The sequence below is a fragment of the Papio anubis genome, unplaced genomic scaffold (genome assembly GCF_008728515.1).
Source record: "Papio anubis isolate 15944 unplaced genomic scaffold, Panubis1.0 scaffold176, whole genome shotgun sequence".
Classification (NCBI taxonomy): Eukaryota; Metazoa; Chordata; class Mammalia; order Primates; family Cercopithecidae; genus Papio; species Papio anubis.
In genome coordinates, this window is record NW_022161757.1 from 115868 (window position 1) to 134261 (window position 18394).

An 18394-nucleotide genomic window follows, 5' to 3' on the forward strand; every position below is an offset into this window, starting at 1 on the left:
GGCCAGGGATGAGTTTCCCGGATGAGCTCCTGCTGCGTGGGCTCCCCGCGGGCAGGCGCAGCGCCCCCTCGGTGCGGCGGAGGGAGCTGCAGGCCGCCGGGTCCGCGGCCGCCGCGGGCTGTGCCCCTCTAGAGAAGCCCCGGCTGGCGGCGGGAAGAGCCTCTGGTCCGCGCTTTCGCACGGTCTCTCTGAAGAAGACCAGCGGAGCACCCGGCTGCCAGGCGCGCAGCATCAAAGCTGCGGGCGCCCCGAGAAGAAAAGGGCCAGTGTGCATTCCCTGAAACTCCAAAGCCCTTCTCCAGGCACAGCGACTCAGGGGGAGAGGAGAGGGGGCTGGAACTGCGCTTTCACAGTGTGGGCAGTCAGGCCCCGGGTGCTCCGTCGGGACAATAGGGCCTCAGTGCTGGATACTAGGCGGCCCGGGGGCCTGGTGGGAGCATAAAGGGAAGCTGTGTCTCCGCAGCACTCAAGTTCACCTTTGTCTTCGGAGTCCAAGTCAAAGAAGGCTAAAGAAGGAGCCTGCAGGCTCTCCTCCCTCGTCATGGGTCTGTTTGATAGGAAGGGCCAAGTTCTTTCCCCAAGATGCTGGGAATTCAGATGAAAATAGAAATGGGCTTGCCTGCTAGCTGGGACAGCGGTCAGTGTTTTGTCGAAAGTTGTGTCCTCTGGCCAGGACCTACGAGGAGGGGGACACCAGTACAAATTACTGGAGCCAGCGGTCCGGAAGGCGCCTGTGCACACGTGTTGTATAGCAATGTGAACTTGCCCTGGTTGGGGAGAAGTAGCGGGTGGGAGGTGGGCAAGTTTCTTCCCACCAACTATCTGCTGTCCAGACTCGGCTACTGCCTCTTCACCAGAGAGAGAGGCCGCCCTGTATTCTAGCAGATAGCAGCGGCCCACTGATCAGTGGTGGAAGGTGACAGGCTACGGTCCTTACACTTGGCCTTGGCCAAGTTTTCTCCTGGAGTTGACACAAGATCGGCTGGCCGGGGTCAGGTCTCTATTGCCACTTAAGGGAAAACAAAACCTGGCTCTTGGCTGAATTGCCTAAATAATTCCAACGGCTTGCACCAGACAGAGGAATAGCTGTGATGAAAAGCAATTCACAACAGCTGCCCCGCAACACACGCACATCCACACAACCCAGTTGTACATCAATTTCCTAATCCTACTCTTTGTTGTAGAGGATCAAGATAGTTAAAACAGTAACAACAAACAACTAAATCAAACACACAAACTTTTTTTTTCAACTTTTCTTTTAGGTTCAGGAGTACATGTGCAGGTTTGTTATATAGGGAAATTGCTTGTCACGGGGTTTGCTGTACTGATTATTTCATCACCTTGGTAAAAAGCATAGTACCCAATAGATAGTTTTTTAAAAAATTCTCTTCCCCTTCCCACCCTCCACCCTCACGCAGGCCCTGGTGTCTTTTGTTTCCTTCTTTATGGCCATGTGTACTCAATGTTTAGCTCCCACTTATAAGTGAGAACATGCAGTATTTGGTTTTCTGTTCCTGCGTTGGTTCTTTTAGAATTTATGGCCTTCAGCTTTGTCCGTGTTGCTGCAAAGGACATGATCTCGTTCTTTTTTATGGCTGTGTAGTATTTCATAGTGTATATATACCACATTTTCTCCATCCAGTCCACCATTGATGGGCATTTAGGTTGATTCCATGACTTTGCTATTGAACACACAAACTTTGAACTCTTGATCTGAGTTTTGTTCTGACTTTACCACTTACTATGACTTTGGACAACTAACTTAACCTCATTCAATTGCGTTAGTTTGTGAAACAGGCATATGAAATCTGCTTTATAGAGTTGCTGTGACAATCAAAAGAGAAAGCATACGTGAACATTCCTAGCATGGTAGTAAGCTTTCAAACAAAGGTATCTATTTATTTGTTTTTCAGATAAAGATATCTTTTATTTGTTTTAAAATTTTTGATTATTCCTAATATTGTTCCAAATGGATTTGAGGCTACTTACACAAATACAGAGAGTACGATGATGTAATAAATGAATACTTTCAAGTTTTGTTCTGTATACTTCTGAGTTCTTTTCATTATTTACAACAAGAATGTGTTATTCATCCATTAACTTATGAAATAAATGAATGTAAGAAGCAACTGATGGGAAAAAACAAGAAGGAACTTAAGATGAAAGCAGTGGTGATAGTATATAAAGTGTTTCACAGAAGGGCAAGTAAACTTTCTAAAAGTTTAGACTGTCAATTTAATTCTGAGCTCCCAAGCAAACATGTCAAACAAGGGAACATGATCAATTTCATAATTCATGCTGTTCACTGATGAAACCAAACCTGTTTCTCAGGGTCATAAGCTATTTCTTTGGAAATCTCTCTTGAAAGTTTTTGTGAAAATAAACACTGCAAGAGAAATTAATTTAAGCAGTTAATTGAGGAGAACCCCAGAGAGAAAGTCTTGGGTAAAATACCTGTGCTCAATGCCTTTAGGTGAAGGTGGAGGGTGGAGATTTAGGACGTAGTAGCTCTATTCGTCTGCTCAGACTACCATGACAAAGTGACACAGACTGGGTGACTTTAACCACAGAAATTCATTTTCTCACTGTTCTGGAGGCTGGAGTCCAATATCAAGGTGCCAGGGTTGGTTCCTGGTGAGACCTCTCTTCCTGGCTTGCAGATGCGCCTTCTGGCTGTGTCCTCATATGACCTTTCTTCTGAGCATGCTTAGAGAGAGAGAATTCTGGTGCCTCCCTCTCTTATAAGGACACTGGTCCTGTCATATTAGGGCCCCATCCTTATGACCTCATTTAATCTTAATTATCTCCTTGGGCCTATTTCCAAATGCAGTTACATTGGAGGTGGGACTTAAACATATGAACGGAGGCAGGGGACACAATTCAGTCCGTAACAGGAGCCAAAGTGGGTATAGGGGAGTGTCACTAGAACATAGGGAAGGAGAGAAGTCCACACCTGCCATGAGGACCTTATTTCCTCAGGACACAGCCTAATTCTACCTGGTAAAGAATGTGGAGAGCTAAGAGGCTCTTTGTCACAGGGTGAAACTTAGGCAGAGTCTGACAAGGGGCCAACATGTGGCATCACTGCATGTCAACGTGAGGACCCTTCTGACCAAATCCCTGGTTCGGAAGCAAATGACCTCTGTGACCTCGGGCCAGTCACTTAAATGCTCACGGCCTCAGTTTCCTTATCTGTAAAATGGGACTGATAATACCTACCTAGTTTACCTGAGAAGGTAGAAAACTGAGCTACAGTGAGGAGTAGCAGTAGTGAGAAGTAATTCCCAATCTCTCCTGGCCCACCCACCCCAATTGTACATAAATGTTGTATATAAATATCATGTACAACAAATAAAATGAAATGGTGGATGTCAAAAGTGCTGGGTAGACTAGAAGCTGCCATGTAAATTAGATGTAAAGAATATCTTCAACAGTGCCACCCATGACAGCAGTAGAAGCTACACGCTCAGCATCTTGTCAGTTCCACACCCTCCTTGTCTGTGGGTGTGAGAGGCGTTGCTTGGCCAAGGTCAGTGCTCATCACAGCTGTGGCAATGGGAGGCCCCCTGAGAGGACTGCCCTGTGATCTCTGGGTTGAAGAGAGACTTTCTTCCCCTCCATGCAATAACAAGCCCAACGACTTCTACCTCTGCTCATAGTCTCTTCCTCTCTACCCTCCAATCTCCCTCATAAACTGAGACGTTGGGAAGGCAAGAGCAGATGGAGGTGGAACCTCACATCTTCTTGAACCAGATCAGATCCGAAGCCAGGCACATCTCCTTCTGTCTATCATGGCTGTGAATGAATGATCAGATGTGTAGTGAGACTTTGAGGTCTGTCCAGCCACGGGGATAGAAGCTCCTCAAGGACCAGAGTTGCCGTCTCTGCTCTGGCCCGGGGTGTAGCATAGAGGCTCGGGCACAACAGGGCTCAGCATACATCTGAGGATGTGTGAGCAAGTGAGTGAATGTCACCTACGAAGTGCCCCAGGTCCTTGACGTCTTGGTTTTAGTGACTCTTCTCTGGAGAGCCAGGTGATAAAAGGAGAATGAGAAGGGAATTGCCATTTCTGCCTATGCCTTGGGAGAAGTTCTCTGAGCCTTGATTTTCTCTTCTGTGAAAAGGGGGTAACACAGTTCGCAGAGGGAGTTTGAGCATTCAGTGAGAGGATGCGTGTGAAACATCAACTACAGGGCCTGCTACATGGCCGTTCTCATGTCATCGCAAGGCTTGCCCTCTCCATGTGCCACCTTGGTGCCTTGTACATGTTTCTACAGTGGCATTTCTTCTATACAATTCTGAAAATCACCCTTTATTGAATGTCTATCACATGCCGGACACTGTTTTAAGTGCTGTGCATTCTTTCACTTGATCCTCACAACTCTATATTATGATGCCTATTTTACAGACAAGGAAGCTGATGCTCACGGCAAGTTGAATAACTCATTCAAGATGAGATTGCACCCCAAGAATGTTTTGCCTGCAGGTAAGAGTCTATGTATGCTCTTACCCTCTTTGTGAACGACTTCCCAACCATTCTGCCGTAATATATATAAAATATAAAATATTTAGTATAACATAAATATAAAAATAAATAAAGTAAATTTGTTTGTTTAGATCTCCTTCTCCAATCTTCAGTTGTAAGCATTTTAAGAGCCGACACCTCTTTTCTCCAGTACCCAGGAGACTATCTGGCACATCATAGGCATACAGTTAAGTAGCCACCATTTATTGGACACGCTATGTGCTAAACATGTCACAGACACTGTCTCACTTATGTATTAGAAATGGTTATGTCCATTTGTCAGATGAGAAAACTAAACCCAGAGAGGTTTTGTCACATGTACATGATCAGTGTTAAGTCTGTCCTAGATCTGCCTGACTGCAGAGTGCCTGTGCACTTAACTGTAAGATCCACTGCCCACCTTCCACCCAAATAAGCATTATTGATCCCTTTGGAATGTAACTCCACATGGGCTGAAGTGGAAAATACATATGTTTAAGAGAATAAAAGCTCTCTCATTTGTGTTTATACACATGCACACATACAGATGTATTTCCATACACATATCTATTGTTGGGATGTGCCTAGATGGGCTCTGGAAGGCTGCATCTCTAGCTGCCTTTGGGGAACGAAGTGGAGAAGCAGGAAAGGGACTTGCTTTTCACTGTACATCTTTTGGTATCTTTGGAATTATGAACCATGTGTAGATACTGTCTATTCAAGAACAATAAAAAATTTTCAAAAGACTGCTCTGTGTTTGTTGGAAAAGATACTGGATCCAAGAGACTCGGGTTCTGATCTTGCCTCTGCCACCGGATACATTTGAAGAATAATCAGATTTATTTTCAGTTTTTTTATCCATAAAATGGGTATAAGAATCACTTCTCTTACCTCCCTCACAGGGCCACCTGAGATCATTTACACAAAAGCATTTTTCAAGGTGTGAACAGCCTTGCACATGGAATACATTATTGTACTATAGTTGGATCATTATGGTCAACTCCTTGCTCCACCCACTCTGGCAGCCTGAGGACCTTGTAAAGAGCCGCATGGCTTTGAGCAAGATAATGGGCGTTTCCAGGTTAGAAAAGAGGTTTGGAGGCTTTTCAGACATCTGCAGACAGAGGGCCGTGGAGCACCAGTGTTACATCTTTTGACAAAGTGTTTGTATTTCCTCTTCCATCACCATCACACACCTACAAAGAGCAGTCTCTCTCTTCTTGAGATTTAAGAACATTCTGGTCAGAAGATGGCCAGAGTGGGGGCAGCTCCTTTCCAACAATCGGAGATAAACATGGTGAGGATGGGAGACACGTGATGGTGGTTGGTGGTGCTGCCAATTGCTGATTTTTGCTTGGGAGAAGGAAGATTCTAGGTGCAGAGAAAGCGCAGCATCTGCAGTATCATGGGGTGGCAAAGTTTAGCAATATCTGCCTCAAGAGTTCTATGACCTCAACTCAGCAAGCACAGCTATTTTAGCCAGAAACAAAGCTTCTCTTAGAGAATGTGTTTTGCAAAAGTAGAACTGGGCCTTGGAAGGAGCCCGAGGGGAATTCTAGTTTCTGAGTCTCAGGATGGAGGGACAAGAGCACAGCCTGGGGATTGGTGGATCTGGAATCCCAGCCCTAATATGCCTCCACAAAGCTAAGTGGCCTTGGCCAGATTCTTTCACTTCCCTGGGCCTCAGTTTCCCCATCTGTAAATGAGGGGCTTGGACTGAATCATCTTTACGATTCCCTCCATATTAAAGATCCTCTAACCTGGGAACTCTGTGTTGGGGAAACACGCTGCCTGCCCTGTGTCTCTATTTGACAGACTTGGGGAGTGTGCTGTGTTTTCTTACCCCCGTCGTTGTATCCGGGGGCCATAGCCGGGAGAGTGGCTGTTCTGAGACATCAACACCCCAGCAGGGGAAAGTGCTCCTGACCTGCCTTTGCACCGGGAAACCTTGGTCCTTGATTCTCACACTGCTCTACTGGAGTTTGGGTAACAGAAAGACCGTGTGTGTGTGTGTGTGTGTGTGTGTGTGTGTATTTATATGTGTGAGTAGGAGGGGCCAGGTAATTGGAAATGTGTACTTATTTTCCTGAATTATACACTTTTCTCCTAGAAACAAGGGGGATTCAATAACAGTTTCAATGTATGAAGCTGAAACGCATTTGTAGCAGCATAGTTTCCTCTAACTGTGGGTTTTCCCTATCGTTTCAGCTCCAACGTGAGTTATGGTTAAGGGTTTCTAGGACTTAGGTTGGGAATATAATGAGCACTTTAATATGGCTACTCTGGAATAACGTTCTATGTTTCAAGCAATTTAGGAACTCTCACTGCACAGTCATGTGTGAGATGGGGCAGCCTGCGTGTCTGTCAACTCTGCCAGGGCACCTAACTCAACCCTGGCCCAGAATCAGCATCAACCAACACTGATTCGATTAAAATGTAATAGAGCGTCCACGGATTGTGGCTTAGTAAGTCTCCCTATGTCTTTGAACAGTAGCGGGACCTTAAGAAGGGAGCTGCTTCTTTGTAGCCAGGGGCTTTGTGTTTCATGCTCTCCAGAATTACAGGAGCTGCTCAGGCATTTCCAAGCCCCTGTCCAGTGATTCTCCTGAGGAACTTGGTTCCAGGGCAGCCATTCGCTGAGAGATGGCTGGAGTATCCTGCAAAGGCTTTCTTGTGTCTGCTTCAGGGATGCTACTCAGCAGGGCAGGCAGCTGGACTCCATGTCACTGTGTCTTAGAAAACTCAGTCCCTGCCACCTTTGCTTGATTCAGTTGTGTGATGGGGCCAGACCAGCGAATTCCTTTGGCCTCGTGTTCACACTTGAGTTGTGCTTTTCTTGGAGTGTTCACTGAGCAGCCCTTGCCAGAGGTGCCTCCTTGCCCTTTTGCTCCTCACACGCCTGCCCACATGATGGGAGGAAACAAGTGGGAGACATGGGAGGAGGTACTGGCACGTCATCAGAAGCTCCAGGTCAAACTCTCTTCATTCTCTTCCCCAGGCGGTTGAAAAAAACACTTTTTTAAAATAAGGCCTATTGTATCAGGAAGACCTGGATGTCTCTGGCTAAGCCAACTCTGGAACATTAGAGAATGTATAAACATGTGCCAGAAACAGAAGTCAAGAGCATTTGATAACTCACCATATGAACACAGGCCCACCTAATTGGGGCCCTGAACCTATACGAGAGTAATGCAGTCTACCAGGGTTGAGTTAGTGCAGGGCCTCTCAACCTCTGCACTGTCGACATTTCAGGCCAGATACTTCTTTCTTGTGGGGTGGGGTCGCTCTCTTGTGTACTGTAAGGTGCTTAGCAGTATCTCTGGTCTTGACCTGCTAGATGACAGTAGCCCCTTCTTCAGTTGTGACAATCAAAACTGTTTCCAGACATTGCCAAATGTCCCCTGGGGGCGAAATCGCCCCTGGTTGAGAATCTCCGAGTTACAGCAGTCCAGGCATTCCTTATGTGTCTCATCCTCCTGGACCTTCAGAGTTCATGCAACATAGATTTTGTTGCACATTACATGAAAAACTAGTTCCCCAGGATGTTCATAGTTCCTGCACAGAAAAAGTGCTCTGTGACTAAATTTGGAGAACTCTGTGTGTCATGGTCCAACATGTTGAGGAAATGCAGCCTGATATATAATAAATCTTTCCTTCATGGAGAGTCAAAATACATTAGGATATTGGAGGCTGTAGAATGTCTGACAGTAAGGAAACCTGTTCAACACTGCCTAACCCAGATTTAGCTTTTTCTTGGCCAAAAATGACTTCAGAGATTCCTCTCTTAAAAGCCAGGCACCCCAAACCATTTGAGCCAAGCTCTCTCAATCCCAAGTCCAAAATTTCCAAGGATAAAACCCATTGGCACAGCATAGATCAACTGTTTCAGGTTTTCCAGACTAATCAATGGTTTCAGGGTCATTTAATTGCCTGCTCCTGTTGCAATTAAGAGATTATATCGCTGGTGGGTGTGTGAGGCATAAGTGTTGTTCCCCGAAGAATGGATGTACCAACCAGACAAAACAGCAGATGCCTAGTTGACAGTACTTTAGTACTGATTTCCTTTCAAAGTTCTTTTTTCTTTCTTTATGCTTTTTTTCTAAATGCCTGAGCAGCTTCATCATCTTGATTCGTGTTCGAATTTCTTGGAAGCTGGTGGCAACTAACCTAAATTGCTGCAAAAGTTACAAGGACATGGAAACATTTTTTAAATTCTGGAATTAAAAGAGACAGTTTGTTTTGTCAATATTTCCACAGACTAGGCCACTGCAGGGGCCACTGCAGCTGGCCAGGGTGAAGTTGGCTGTGGATACAGGTCCAGAGTTTTCACTACGTTGTATTCCAGGTAGTTGCCCCTTTGCTACCGTTTATAGGTTTGCTACCATGAACTGGCAGGTGAAAAATAGTGTTTGAAGAGGTGAAGCAGCCCTGAGCAGACCAGGAGCACCATGATCAGCTTACTCAATTTCTATTCCGAGCAAGGAATGTCATTACTTTAAATACTGTGTTCTGGTTGCTAAGGAAACCAAATAAGTGGGTTGCTAACACAATCTTAGAACTTTCTATGAAGATTAAAGCACTTTGCTCTAGCTAAAGAGCAGATGGGAGAGTCATAGATGGAACCCATATTTCTCACTACGTGGGGGAGGGTTAGGCCAGGGAAAAGATGAAGAGTTTTTCATTCGTGGGAAGAAGATAAAATTTGTAGCTCTTGGCTATTTAACAAATAGTCATTATTTGCTAAATCGATCAAGATAGGGGTTTAAATCTGGTTTCCAGTTCCATTTCCACTACTAATTTTTTTGTTGTCAATGTATTGAAGTCAGTGCAAAGTCTGGGAAGTCAGTTATGGGATAGAAAATAGTTGCGTTTTAGTTGGCCCATTCCTTTTGGTTATTCTTATAAAATATTTTAACTGCATAAAAAGCTCTACACAATTAAAGAAAAGTCATGTTGATTAAAGCACAGCATGGGCTAAAAAAATGCAAAGTGGTCAGTCTTGCTTTGTTACTTTCATAGCCTCTCTACTTTATGCATACCTGCATACCACGCACCTGCGCCACTCTGCTTTCTCCGGCCTCCAGTTCAAATTTTAGCAGGGGTTGGAGCGGTAAGAACTAAGGTGATCGGCTTAATTGCCATGACCCATTCTGGGGACAGGACCCTTCCAGGCCACCTTGAGGGTGCTGGCAGTCTTTGGCTATGGTAGCCTTAGGAAAGTGCCCAGCTCACATCCAACTCATGACCATCCTTGACCAAAAAATGGCCTCCATTTCTCTAAAGAGCCAAGTTATGATTCACCCAGTACATCCCCCGATAGAAGAGGAAATCAAGAACCAGAGATTCCAGGGGCTTGCCCAATATTAGAGAATAGAGAAACAAGAATTCAGGCCTTCCCAAACCCCAGTACTGTCAAAGCATCCAGGCTTGCTTCTGGTGGTGCTCCTCCTATGCATCTGCATGTCTTCTACCCCTGGGCAGAGCTTGGTATGTTTTTTAAAGTGTAAAACCACAATAAATGTATCATCTCTAGAGATAAAAGAACTGGGGGTGGGAATCACATGAGTGTAAAATGTTGGACATCATCTCAATTTTAGAGATTGGCAAACCATTTCTGTAAAGGGCCAGAGAATAAGTTATCTCAGGCTTTGCAGGCCGTATAAATCTCTCACCTCTGCATTGTAGCACTGAAGCAACCATGGACAATATGTAAATAATGTGTGGCTGTGTTCTAACAAAACTTTATTGACAAAAAGAGGCTGCTGGGCAGAGTTGGCCCACAGGCTATAAGGCAATAGTTTGCTTATCACCTTATCTAGAAGATTACATCATTTAATTGGTACACTTTATTAGGAAAAGAGAAAATTAAGAAAATAGTTTTATCTTTCTTGGTCATCATGGTGTTTTGAGTATTTGTAAAATAGGAACACAGTAATTTCTTACCTTTCTAATTACAGATGTTACAGGATTTGTTAGAAGTTCGCCATTTTCCTTACAATGTTGGCTTTAAGAAGGGGGAAGCAAGGAAAAGGAACAATGAGAGGGATGATGACTTCTAATATTTCTGTGATTGAGAAGCCAATATTTTAGAAGTTTTCTTTTTATCCAGAGCTAACAAACATTAACTGCTTTAATTTCAATTCATTACTCCATTCTCAAGCTGAGGGTTTACAAGGGAATGAAATTCTCTAACTCAGTTAAACAGAGAGAAGGCTGAGAAGTGAAGGGTGAAAACAATTACCTGGAGAAATCTGCACAAGGAAGTAGGAACCGCCTTACTCACATCACTCATCTCCTGGTAGATGAGGATGCAACTGACACTGCCTCCAGAGGCCTACCACGGGAATGCTGTGGCTATTATCTGCTCCCTCTGGGTAATTCAAAGCCATGGCTAGATGAAGCACTCATTCCTTCCACAGAAACCTATTACACCAGCCTCCAAAACCATAGCTCACCAGATCACAATTCCATTCTTTGGTTGGTTCCTCAGCAATTACATGAAGAACATCATGCTCAGCCAGAAGCTCCAAATTTCACGCAGCTCATTATCTTATTTGCTCCGATCCTCTGCTTCCAACTGAAACCTTAGATACAGGTACAGCCAGTTTATAGTCGCACAATTATCCAACCCATTTCTGCAAGAGTAAGGGTCACCTTGCTTGCCACATGGTTGCCAAATAATTACTCAAAGTGTCAAAATGGAAGGAGTGGGAAGGGAGAAATACAGAGATTGACACTGGGTCCAGAACTGAAACACCTCCCATTTCCCAAACCATATTTGGCTCTGCAACCACAAGGCTGCCACTGATGCCTAACACATAAGTCAAGTGTAATATTTCATGACAATAACATCAGAAGAACCCAAATTAAGCCAAAAGTACTGACTGAATTGCTAATCTAGAAATTTCACGTGACCTATTCACCATGTCTAAATGTTCTTTCTAAAATGAAATGACACGCATAGGCACGGTTCCCAGTTCTGAGCTTAGACTCAACTAAGCACCTTTAATGGCAAGGCCCATAGTTCACGTTACTTCTCCTTCGCCTTTTCCTGCTTTAAAAAAAGCATTAATATTACATGTAGCTTTTGACTGTTTTCAGGTGTGACGCACACCCTCTTCTGGTCAGTTAGGAGAAAAACTGATCACTATCGGGAAAAAATTAGGGAGTGGTACACGTACTGGTTAAAAAGGAAGTATCTGATAACAACTGATGAGGCATCCTCCTTTTCTTTGTGATCACCAAAAAATTCATTTATGAAAATTAGTATCATTACTATTTTCTGGCAGATTAATGTACTTTTTCAGATTCCCTACATGTCACTGTGACACAGTGACAAGGTCTGGGGCTACTTAGGGAAAGAGCGATGAGGTAAGGCCCAATAACTTCAGTCCCCAAGGCCATCTTCAGTCCTCCTGCTCCACATTCCTGAAGACACCTGAAGGTGAAGGAAGCATGCTTGCTTTGCACACCCTAGGCACTTTGCGCCAAGACATAACAAAGTACAGTGACTGGGGCATGGGCTTTCGCATGGGCTGGGTTAACATCTCCATGACTCTTCCATCATCTGAAAACTGAGAAACAGTAACCAGAATCTACTTCACAGGATTGTTGTAAGGATTAGATGAGTTAATACTGGGAAAAGACAGTGCCCAGCACAGGGGAACTAATATAAAAAGGTGAAGGAATCTACAGAAGCCTTCTCCTAACACCAGGATGGTTTCTGGCTAAATGCCTGGGCCCGTGCCACAGATCACACCGACCACCCCAGATGGAGATTTTTATTCTTAACTCCTTCGTGCCGATTTTAAAGCCTTTTCTGGCAACCCCATGTGACCACCAATCAATACTTGAGCTGGACTCTTTTTTCTGTCTTCCACATGTGGGGAAAGTCATGAACTCTTCAAGTATCTCTTCTGAAAGGACAGATTTCATTTCAATAATCATTTTATTAGTACAGAAGAATCCCCACTAGTATTTACATAGTGCAAAAAAGCTGTTATTACCCCCCAAATGTGATGTAACAATTATCCTTCATAGAGCAAAAGATGAAAATCCCTTCATGTTATAACTCACACTAATTTTGCTAGTTTTTTATTAGAGCATTACAATTAAGACATTAAATTATAAACTTATGTGGTATATTTAGAAATTAAATTATAAAATAATACAAATACTTTCAAGGTGTGATGTGCCAACAAAGTTTAAATTTTTCTCATTAGGATTCAGATTTCAGATTAGGCAAACAGTTTGGTTGATTCTGTGATGTATGTAAAGGTTGGAAGGGATGAGGGAGGAGGAAGATGTCTGTAAATAAATTATTTCACAGAATTTTTTTAAATCAAAAAAAGATAAACATTTTTAAATGGGTTAATGTTCTAACCTGTTGGCCCAACATACAGAAAATACATGACAAGGGTGTTTTTTTAAGCAAACAGCAGCTTTACAAACAGTAATACTTCTTTATACATATATTAAAGTAACAATGTGTTAAGATTGAACAGTTGTATGTTAAAGAGTTGAAAATGAATGTAGCATTCACTACTCATTTGCACATTTCAATTCCCACCCCTCCCTCCTCCCCCAGCTTATTTAGAAATCAGACAAGTACATATTTGGATATTAATTTCTCAGTATTTAAACTATGTAATTCCTTTTGACTAATTCTTTTCGAAATACTGGAATCATATAAAATACCATCTCTGCAAAAACAACCTCCAGTCAAAGCCAGTAAAAACTTCTCAATGTATAACACACATTACTTTTCCATGTTTAGTCAAAAGAAATATATTACATCATTTACAAACATATTTAAACCAAAAATTAAGCTAATATGAACATTTGTCTTTTGAGAAGTAATCTTCACAGCAAACAAACCTACTGAAGCAGAAATCTAACTTTGGAAGTGTAATTCATATTTTAGTTAATATACTTATATACGGAAATAGAAATCTATTATTAATTATTGCCAGTAAAACCACCTCTACACATTAAGAAAAAGAATCACTATGTTTTTTTATTTCTTGTGATGATGAACCTTTACTCTTTCCACTGGATCTCTTTATAGGTCTTCAAAGAGCCAAGCACGCCCACTTCAAAAAATACATAAAAACTTTCCTGATTTTCACAACTCCTCCAAAGTCTGTAATTCAATATTCCAAAATTTAAAGGAAACAAGTTACAAAGACGTGATTAATATTTATTTAAGCATGCTCTCAAAATGGTAACATTGCCTTTACTAATTCTTGGGTTGTCCTCTCGAGGTGACCTGTCTCATAAAAAGGCGATGGTGCCTTGGATTTGCTGGCAGAAGAGGTACTGCATATGCGAGAGCATTTACCGAACATAGAAATAAACACTTCTGAAGTCCATAGCAAAATTAAAAGTTACCAGTGTTCTGAAGATTTCCTCAACTTCTCTTTTGATACAAATGTCAAAAATCTAAAACGACAATTCATGTTCAGAAGAGATATAAAATATAAGAAACCTGTGAAAAGCCATCATCTCAAGGTCAAGAGTTATCTGAATCACTGACATCGAGCAAAGGAAATTTACACCATAAAAAGTATGAAAGTTTTGAAATTCACTTTTAAGACTGTCAGTAGTTCAAAACCTCTATCATTTCTTTAAATCAATGAACACTTCCAAATGTGTAGAGACAGTAAGATCTGCCACATATAAATCCATGAGTACTATTTCAGAGGCTTCATTCCTTACCTGCTGTGTTCCTTTAAGTATTGGATATTTAGTGCCTAGGAAGTCTATACTGGAGAACAGTTTAGACAGGACAGTATAATAATGTCCCCTTTTAGCACAATAATAAAGTTGATTGACTAACATTTTCTACACAGCAATGCTCCTAAACTTTCACAATTCACAAATACTAAATCACCAACCAAGAATCCAATCTCTCCAGTAATTAAATGCCAGCATTATAAAACATCAAAACTAGCACAGTAGTCCCAATGAGTTCAGTAAAGAATCTGCCCAATTCTTCTCTCCTGCCTCTGTGAGGCAAAGCCCTGCCCCAGATAATCAGGGCAGGGAAAATACCCCTTCCTTCTCAGTTGTGTGCCTGCTTATGGAAGCTTGTAAGTGGGAAACTGGCATACACACACACACACACGTGTGCATGTTGGGGGGGGGGGGGGGGGCAGTTGGGGGTGGTGGGGAGTTGGATGGAAGACACAAAAAATACAGTTTGTCATTCTTCCACCATTACATAAACTTGTAAAGTCACTAAAGTCCAGGTGGTGACTGACTAGCAAATAAAACATTTAGCTCATTTATTGTCTCCTAAGCAGGTATACAAACTCCTAGAGAAGGGCAGAGATAAATAATAGTGAATAGAGAATTAATACCTACATATCTGTATACTCTAAATCATCTAATAGTTTCAGCACAATTAGAACAACTTTCTCTTATCTTCTAAAACTTCCTCATCTAAGCCTTGATTATCAGGATACATGTCACAAGTTGTGCAAAGTTCCTTTCCCTGACCTCCTGACAGTAACTACGGTCATTGCTATGTGGAAGGTGCTCAAGGCTAGGTGCAAAATAGGTATCTTTTAAAAGGTGAAACGGTTTTGCACTCAGGACAAGTTTGGATACTCAATCAAATCCATATCTCAAATCAAGAGTCCTGAACCAGAAGCATGCAAGAGAACACACCAGTAGAAGACTTTGTTTCTGAAGAGTTTACATGTAAGTGCAGCAGTCATACAATCGGTTACAGTTATTCACCTGTCAAAATGTGCCTAACTTTTGTAAATAAGTCTATGTACAAGAGCATTCCTGAGGTAAGTAAGAAGCAAATATGAGAGAACCTGGAGGTCCTATCACGGGTGACTGTTCACTATTATAGACAGCATCTATCACTTTCCACAAATGAGGCTAGCTAGCTATAATCTAAGATGGTGGCTCCACTGCTAGCCGAAGTTTTGAAGACTCTGTTTTAGCCCATCCCAACATTAATTAATTACAATAATCAGTGACTTCTGACTAAACATTTGTGGACCACATAAAAGTTGCATCGATTTTTTAACATACAACACTGGTGGACTTAGTTACCCTCAGCCTTTTATTTAGTTTTCTGACTCCACCCCCAGTTCTTTTTTAAAGAAGCCCAAACAACTTTTTGGTCAAATTAGAGTAGAGGAGGTGGAATCCTGAAGCAAACACTGATAACTGCTTCTATCCTGAGAACCTTGTTCTTTAATTTTCAAAATAACTTTAAGTAAGCATTTGAAATTTATTTTCTTTAAGATCTGGTCTTCTTTTTATCATTATTTTTGATTACAAAATAAGCTGAAACAGATCTGAATTTTCCACACAGTTCTTAGAAAGAAAGACACCTGGATGCTAATCAAAAGCTAAGCTACAGATCACAACAAAACAAGTAAAAGCTACAAAAATATTTGTTGGGAATTAAATACGTATATTAAATACTGGACAGTGCAAAATGTTGAGATGAAGCATAAATGGTAATGGCTGCAACCCTTCCACAGCTGGAGATAGAGAGCCGACATTTCCTGAGAGTTACGTAGTTTGGGTTGTGTAATTAGAATCAGAGTGCTCTTTGTTGAGCAAGCTGCAGTTGCTGGACTTCTGCTGCCCAGGACTGGCCTGCTGGTCAGCAGTCCATGCCTCACTGTCCATCCCTGGCTCCAGCACCTCGGGCGTCTCTGCTTCCTCTTCTCCACTTTGCTCTACATTGTCTTCCTCAGAACCATTAAGGGTTTTTCCAAGCTGAAGGGTTTCCATAGTTCTCTGGGTCTCTGAGACCCAAGACTCAATTCGACTATTGAGCTGTACTTCTACAGATATGGGTTCATGAGTGTAATCTTCCTCCTCCTCCTCATCTTCATCATCTTCTTCTTCAAGCATGCCAGGTACAAGAGTGCTGGTGGTGCTGGTGATGGAGGAATTCAAAAGGTCTCGGCAACTGCCATCCAAAGAGCCAGTCTCTGTACTCTGCTGTGAGGCCCATTCCAGGTCATCTGGCTTCACTTCCTCTTTATCACTTGCTGTGGATTTCCCAGCACTTGTAGCTGAGGTAGTACTGCCTGTAGCCACTAATGATGGCTGCTTACCAATAGGGGGTGTGTCAAATGGAAGTTTACTGGGTTTTTCAGAAGTGCTGTGCTTACAGGATACCTCTTTCTCATTTTCTGATGTTTCCAGTCCATCTGAAGTTTCCACCATGTTTCTCCAATTTGTTTCTACAAATATCAAGCAGATTTTTTAAAACGTTCTGGAACACTGTTTCAAAATCATGCAACTCTTTAAAAACCCCCAAATAAGAAAGAACAACAAAATATATAAATTTGTTGGCTTAGAAACTGGAAAAACTACAAATTTAGTTTGTTTAGTACTAGTTTGAGAGAGAGAGAAAGTGTGTGCGCGCACGCTTGTGTGTGTGTGTGTATTTCAGATGGAGTCTTGCTCTTTTAGGCTGGAATGCAGCAGCATGATTTTGGCTCACTGCAGCCTTGACCTCCTAGGCTCAAGCTATCCTCCTATCCTGAGCTCCCCAAATGCTGGGATTACAGGTGAGCCACTGTGCCCAACCTAATTTAAATGTTATAAAGGGAAAATAATTCCCAAAAATGTACATTCAAGATAAAGAAACAGGGAGGTACAAATAAGTATATTAATGCTTCAGAATGCAAGAGCTCTTATACCAATGGGAGCTCACTGGCACTCATAAATAAAATCCATACACTCATGAAAATCAATGAACTGCCTAACTTTTTTGTGGCCTAGAGGTGTACTGGGCTCAAGGACCCACAACCCGAGAGATAGAAGAGCCAAGATGTCCAGCAACAATAGTTCTGATTTCATATGTTTGTACCATGCTCACTCAGCAAGTTATTTAAATTATCTTTTGGCCTGTAATGGGACATGTGTTTCCAATTATAAGCAAAGAATCCATCTATGCATTTCTAACATCTGTGAAAGGTTGTTTTATAACATATATATATAGCTTGGCTTACAAAGTGATTTTGGAAGACAAAAAAAGTATTATATACTAGAGTGGTGACAAACTAAATTATTTCTCATGATAGGAAATCAGTTGAAGGCAAAAAACATACCAATAATCAGTAAAGATCTCTCACCCTTCAATTTTTTCAGTTTTTTTTAAAAATAAAAATTCTATCATATTGACATTACAGCTACTATTTGCAGTTCATAGGTGTCAGTTGTAGCAAACCTATTCACACTAATATGTTCACTATGGTTACCATCTATGGACGATATATTGATACAGAGCGTATTTTGGGCACTTCAAGTCAGGATACATTGTCTGGGAAAAAATTTCTTTCCTGAAGCTTCTTTAGCATAGAATGAGTCCTTTCCACTCTAATTTCTACCTCATGAAAAAACAAAGAAAGAAAGAAACAAACAACACCTCCTTCTATATTCTCATTCTCAGCTAATGACATTATCATTTACACGATCTCAAAGCAGAAGAAACCTTATAGTAACCCTTGGTTCTACTTTTCTCTCCTATTAATATTATATCCCTTTAGTCCACTGAATTCACCACTATACCATGACACTGGTAGCTCAAAAACTACTAAATCTGTTTACTACTGCCTTAGCTCAGGCCTTCTTTTTCTTGCTGTTCATTTGTAGTATCTTCCTAACCAGTTTTGTGAATTGATTATATCATTGTCTAACTGGCTTTTTATCACCCTAGGATAGAATCCAAAATCCTTGGCGTGGCACAGCAAAGGCCTCCATGATCTGGCCCTTATCTATCATTCTGGTCCTATTTCATTCTGACCCTGAACCATGGGCCACACGCTCCCTGCTCAGTGTCATTTAAATTCTCACTGTTCCCTAAAGTTGCAACATAAGCTATACTCTTTCTGTAGATGTGTTTTC

The 18394-nt window shown here is 42.0% G+C and overlaps 1 protein-coding gene across 2 annotated transcripts in view; it reads right to left on the reverse strand.

Annotated features, from left to right (window-relative positions):
* Nucleotides 1–12433: 12433 nt before the first annotated feature.
* The window catches only part of LOC116272728 (selenocysteine insertion sequence-binding protein 2-like), a 44970-nt gene continuing 39009 nt past the window's right edge, over nt 12434–18394 (reverse strand). For both annotated transcript variants that reach the window (XM_031661499.1, XM_031661498.1), the window contains one exon: nt 12434–16725. In XM_031661499.1, the coding sequence (XP_031517359.1) occupies nt 16043–16725 (683 nt within the window). In that variant the 3' untranslated portion in view covers nt 12434–16042. The remainder of the gene's footprint in view (nt 16726–18394) is intronic.